At 36.7% G+C, this 6,260-nt stretch overlaps 1 protein-coding gene and 1 long non-coding RNA gene across 5 annotated transcripts in view; one reads left to right on the top strand and one right to left on the bottom strand.

Annotated features, from left to right (window-relative positions):
• magixb (MAGI family member, X-linked b) overlaps positions 1-6,260 on the top strand; it is a 70,869-nt gene that overhangs the window by 43,754 nt on the left and 20,855 nt on the right. For all 4 annotated transcript variants that reach the window (XM_014010982.1, XM_014010981.1, XM_014010983.1 and 1 more), the window contains exons 7-8: positions 3,729-3,799; positions 4,834-4,995. In XM_014010982.1, the coding sequence (XP_013866436.1) occupies positions 3,729-3,799; positions 4,834-4,995 (233 nt within the window). The remainder of the gene's footprint in view (positions 1-3,728; positions 3,800-4,833; positions 4,996-6,260) is intronic.
• The window catches only part of LOC106519350 (uncharacterized), a 23,163-nt gene that overhangs the window by 10,418 nt on the left and 6,485 nt on the right, over positions 1-6,260 (bottom strand). The window lies entirely within an intron of this gene.

The following is a 6,260-nucleotide window of genomic DNA, read 5'->3' as shown; positions in this document are numbered from 1 at the left end:
ATGGATGGATGGATGGATGGATGGATGGATGGATGGATGGATGGATAGATCCATATTTTTTATTTCATATTTAAGTCCCTGTCTTACTAAAACATTTTAGACAACTTATGCCAACTTAAGAAAACTGAGTTATGTATACTGTAGGTCACCGAAAAGTCTTCCAGCTGATTTTTTTATTTCATCTTCAGCTTAGAGATCTTAAGTGGTGGAAAAAGTTTTCATTAGTTGTCATAAGTTGTCTCAAACCTTGGCAGGGCCTTTAGTCACCAGTTGAGTTTTGAGTTACTGCAGGCTTAGAGAAAAAAATGAAGAAAGCACAAAAACCACCACTGTTTAAATAGTGATTCAGGAACACCAAGAAACTACAGAAAAATGAATAATGTGCCCCAACTATGCAAAAGTAATCAAGGTAAAACCAGGTGAGAAGAAAGCAACAAAAGGGTTGGATCACTCCAGTCTGTCATCAGCAGTTTACAACGATGAAGATACGTAGATTTCAAGAAATAATGTTCCCCAAAGACTCTTGAATACATTCACTGCTGTTTGAAGTCAAATACTGGAGAAAAATAATAACTAAGAATTAAACAAAAGTGTTAATATTTACTGTGTTTCTCAAAATGGCAGCAGAGCTGAACTAATTAAAGTAAAAAATAAAGATGTATTTAAGTCAAAACTTATAACACACATATTTAAAGCTGGTAAAAATGAGGCTGTCTATTGATGTTACGTTTGAAAGTACAGAAGGGTACAGTTTGATTTATAGCCTCTATTAGTAAGGACCTTAGTTACAAAAACAAAGAAATGACAAATTTATATGAAGTGGGAGGCAGCGTGTACAGCAAAACAAACTTAACATCAATGCTGTTGTCATTCAGCTGATTCAGCAGCACCGGCTCACTGCTCACATGCTGATGCAGTTCTGAACCACCTCCTGTATGATCTCAATGAGTTACCTGGGAGAAACAAAAATGAACCCGAACTCCACAGTTAGGTTTTTGAGAATCAGCTTCAAAATCAGTCAGTCTCATAAATGCAGCAATGAAATGCTGAGATACAGTGATAGAGATATGTAGATGTATTTGGAAGTTACGCATCTCCTAGCTTCATTTTTTTGTATTTATCGTTGTTGCGTGAAATGAAATTCAAACCATTCAACTCCAGAGAGTGAACCCAGTTGTTWATACAAAAAACATGGATAGTCAGTCCTGTGAAGCTAGGAAGTGCAAAGCAAAGAAAATGGTATAAAAAACACCACAATTTCCAATGAGCAAGATGCTGAGTACAAAGACAGTCTAGCACAAAGTCAGTAACTCTGCGATGAGTCCCATCAAATGTGTAAAAAGTAAAACAATCACAGGTGTGGAGTAATCCATGACTGAGCACATGCATGAACAAAGTAATGACTGAAGTACGGAACCAAAAACCCCAAACAACACAACGYTCCTCTGAAACAAACACTGAACACACAGCAGAAATGTAAAGCAATCATGCAAAAGCATACTGTAGGTATGAATCTCTATGAGACACATGAGCTTTTTTCCCAACCAGAAATAAACATAAAAAACATATTTTAATTTTAATAAACTTTGCATTTCTACTTTTGAATTTAGACTTTACTATATTTTTAGCCATCAACATTGACTGCTTTGTCTTGACTGTTACCATAAACCTGTTCTAAACCTGGTTCTCAACAAAATATTAAGCTTCAAATATCACATTTAACTTGCACTACAGAGTGGACTTGATGTTTATAGGAAGTCCTCAATATCTTTGTCCTGTCAGGTTTTTTTTTTTTGTCCCCATCATAATATCCAAACCTACTCTCTCTCCTACACACACTCGTGATCTCGGTGGTGCCCTGTGCATGCAGGCGGGTTGATAACCATGGACCCTCTGGCTGAGCCAATGGACCATCAGCTGGGCCAGAAAGGAAAAGGGGGCGGCTTCATGTTAGGGTCTTTTTTTCTCTCAAAAATTTTCAAAACCAAGTAAGTTGTTGGTCACTAGATGATGTTTTGTAAATATTTGGTTTTGGCTAGTTTGTACACTAGTACGCTTTAGATGAAAAAGTTTAGATGTAAATGTTGTCTTTGATCAGTGTTTGGATTTATTGTGGTTAGATTGGGCTGGGATCTTGTTTGGGTTTTACTTCAGCTACCTAAAGCTGGCTGATTTGATTTTAATGTATAAAAGAAGTTTGAGCGTGAGCTAAACTTGGGAAACACAAACCCTCTCATTAAATTCAGTGGTTTAGAAAATTACAATTATTTAATTTATTGATGTGAACAGGTACTACTAGAATCAGATTTAAAGGACGTGTGTTGGATATAGTGACCTCTAGAGACAAAACTGCAAATTGCAACTGACTGAATATTTCATTCCTCCAGGTGCGTGTAGGGGTCTCTGCAGTACATGTTGTTCCGTGGGCGGAGTTTGCCGTAATAGTGAATATACATATGGACTTGTGGTGCACTTAAAGTGCCTGTGACATCAAATTTTTGTAATAAAWATCAATGGTTTTTTTTTTTTTTTTTTTGGAAAGATAACATTGACAACATATTGCATTAGAAATTTCACGCCACTGAGATGAACAGTTGTTGAGATATTTGCATATGAAGTAACAGGAAATGATGTCAAAGGGGAATGTGTGCATGTGAACAGAACATGGTTACAACAGCTAACAACACAGACTGTAGAGAAGAATCTGATGTTTCTTTAGATTATTTCGAGTCACTATCAAAGAGAGATGAAGAAGAGTTAAAGTTTAAAAAATATAAAGACCAGGGAGTTTAATTTATTAAAGAGTTGCCCTTTGATGTCACTTCCTGTTTTATTTAGGCTGAACCAAGTTCAAAAGGAAATAGACCATTTATGTGACAAAATGGCTAAAATCATGTGTGTTATGCCAATTTTCTTCAGTATAAAGATGTTTTCTTTGACTTTTTGTATTTGAAGGATAGGCWTGTCACAGGGCCTTTAAGAGGAAGTAATGGTAATAGTAAAATATGATTTATTGACTGTCTGTGTACAGTTTAAAACAGATCAATGACTCAAATAAAAATTATTGTGAATATGTAAACATAATTTATTGACTTCAAATTTCATGCGGCAAGCACCTTCCTGTTTCAAGTTATGACTAAAATTAATATCTATATTTAAAAAAACAGGTGCTTCCTGGTCAGTTTGACCAATCGTATCTTGGGCTAACTCTTCCCACAAAATAAGAAACTCCTACTTAGTGACTGCAGAGACCCCCTTCTCTCCAGGTGTGAAAAATGTGATACACCAGTGGTTATGAACACCATGTTGCAGTTTTGCCAACAGATGGGGCTGAGGGTTACTAGCTGAAACTTTAAAGTTTTTTATATTTAAAACGTGATAATTACTTCTACACATTTCCATGATTTCCGTTAGTTGATGGTATGAAATCCGCAATATTTTTCCAATAATTCTACTGAGAATGAATGAAAAAAAAAAAACAATTCATTGGATGTAAAAATGTGATTCATGTCTGAGGAAAGAAATGTCATTTAACTGTTATAATCTTAACCAACAAAATAAAACCCTGCAGAGTTTGTCTCACCAAGACTGAAACAAACCTTCATCCACAAAAATCCAACATCTCATGGTTTTACAGTTACATGTGCAATAAAAACTAGTCAATTTTATTTCATCATTTTGCTGAAGAGGATGACTTTTCTTCTGCTTTCCCATTTTCCCTCTCCAAGGCGCAGCCCTAAAAGGACCAGCTGGCAGAGTCCTCGACGCTCAAGCAGGGAGACCCTCTACAAAAATGAATGTGAGCCTCTCTTTTTGTTCTTTTTGTTTTTGTTCCTTTTTTATTTTTATTTCCTGTCTCTCGCTCTCCATGCAGTTATTAGAACGACGTATTTCACTGTGGRGCGGCCTAAATGCAGCTCTTGAATTTGCCACGCGTGGAAGTCAAGAACACAACCAGCTTGTTGGAGTCAAATGAGACAGAATGAGCTTTTTGCCAAACAGAGGCATGTCAGTGATTAACGCCTAAAGCTCTGAGCTGCCGGCACAAAGCCAGACCTGCTGCACAGGCTGGCAGGGTCAACATGAGTTTGACATGTGACTGGCCCTCATGATTTGCTGTTGAAAAACAACAACAATCATACAGTTTCTGATGCCTGTCCATCATATTATAAACCGTAAAAAGAAAAAAAAACATTTCATTTGCTGTGATTCCAGTTTGTCTCAGTAAAATGTAGTACGTGGTTTTCACCAGCAGAAGGTGCAACAGTATTTGTTTTGATCACAGATGTCTTCATGTGGAATAGATTTCAGTAAGTTCTGCTGCCTGTGATTGCAAGACATATTTAAACGCAGACAGATTGAAAGTATTGCCGCTCCTACTGTTGCGTCCAACACACGTGTCAGTTTAGAAGTGAATCTGAGCAGAACGATACARACGAAATCACGTTTCATGGTGCGGTTGATTCAGATTGTCAGATAACTGTCAATAAAATAAACCTAGAGGACTGTGTTGAGCTTGGTCAAGCTAATGGATTATGTTGCCAARTTTAACATGTTATTGCATTTTGCTTTTAATGCAATCTCTCCACCATATGCTTTGGTCTGAGGATCATTTTGTTAAAAGCCATCTGGTGATTGGTTTGCAGTATTCATCTCCTTTTTGCTTCTTCCTAAAGCRAGTCACTTCTGACCATTTGGTTGTATTTAAAACGCTGGACTGTTCTCACTCCTTTCTCTTTGGTAATGTTTTTATTTGGCAGGTAAGCTTCATTCTTATCCCTTCTGTCTCTTTTCGTTCTCTGTGTTTTTGTTTCTATTTCTTCCCTTCAACAGGGTTCACAGACCAGCCTGAAGATCTCAGGGGTTTCCCTGTGCACGCACACTTGATCAAAGGCTCCAGAGGGTTTGGTTTCAACATCGTTGGCGGCAGCAGGCCGGGGGAGTTCCTCCAAGTGTACAGTGTCACGGCAAGTGGACCCTCAGCTCTCAAGACAGGTAACATTTGGAGAAGACAGTTGAAACAAACWAACWAACWAACWAAAAACATTACATTCTTTGGTAAACATGTTTATTTTGATGTAACTTCAAGTTTTATATGCATTTTATTTCAGAGTCGTATTTACTGTCGAGTTCTCGGACACTTGTCTTTATAATTACAAYGCTAAAGATTTCTGGTCTCCCAGAGTGCGTAGATCAAAACCCTTAATCCTCAGAGCTCCGGTGCCCTAATCTTGCTATCATAACATTTGCAAATACTGCCGTGCACAGCCTGCACATGGGCATGCACGTAAATGCTTTTACAGGCAGATATTATCACTTTGGGAGGCCAGAGCACAGGCTGTCTCCGCAGGGATGGATCTGGTTCATATCTGTTAACAGGCTGCTTTAGGAGGATTAGTTTTTTTTTTTCTTTTTGGGATTAGTCTCCTCCCACATAAAACATACAGACAGGGTTTTATTCTCAAATGCATATGAACGCATTCAAGCAAAGTTTTCAAAAAATGAAGGTTTTAAAGCCAACAAACCAAAACGTTAAAAAACAATTATAATTTTTTAATCTATGTTTTGCCACGCAAGCAGCTGTTAGACTCTATAACCAACACTGCTCCTAACAAACTCGATAAGCATCCATGTTTGTGTTTGCACATCAAACAACTCTACCTATCAATCATTACATAAATAATAACCTGTGGAAATTGTATATCTTTTTTCCCCTGTACTAGAACACTAAGTTAATGACTTAGTTCGACTCAATTTGCACACCCAACCTGAGTTCGACTCAATTTGCACACCCCTGATTTCAACTCAATTTGCACACCCCTGATTTCAACTCAATTTGCACACCCCTGAGTTAATTTGCATAAACCTGAGTACGACTCAATTTAACAGATCTGTTTTTTTCTTGTAATTTTTTATTTTTCTGCACGGTATCTGGCTTTTATTTTCTATTTTTATCTAATTTCAACTGATAGTCCGGTACAGTAATTATTATTCTTATTTTTTATTTTATTCTATGTTTGTTTTATTGTTATTATCTTTAATTCTATTATTTTTGCTACAGTTGATAATGTCACATAGCAATATATTGTTTCTGTGGATTATGTATGCATGTTTGTATGTACGTATGTATGTACGTATGTATGTACGTACGTATGTATGTATGTATGTATGTATGTATGTATGTATGTATGTATGTATGAATGTATGTATGAATGTATGTATGAATGTATGTATGAATGTATGTATGAATGTATGTATGA

Source organism: Austrofundulus limnaeus, unplaced genomic scaffold (assembly GCF_001266775.1).
Source record: "Austrofundulus limnaeus strain Quisiro unplaced genomic scaffold, Austrofundulus_limnaeus-1.0 Scaffold75, whole genome shotgun sequence".
Classification (NCBI taxonomy): Eukaryota; Metazoa; Chordata; class Actinopteri; order Cyprinodontiformes; family Rivulidae; genus Austrofundulus; species Austrofundulus limnaeus.
Note: the sequence above shows the minus strand (reverse complement) of the source record. Positions and strands in the feature narration are given on the sequence as shown.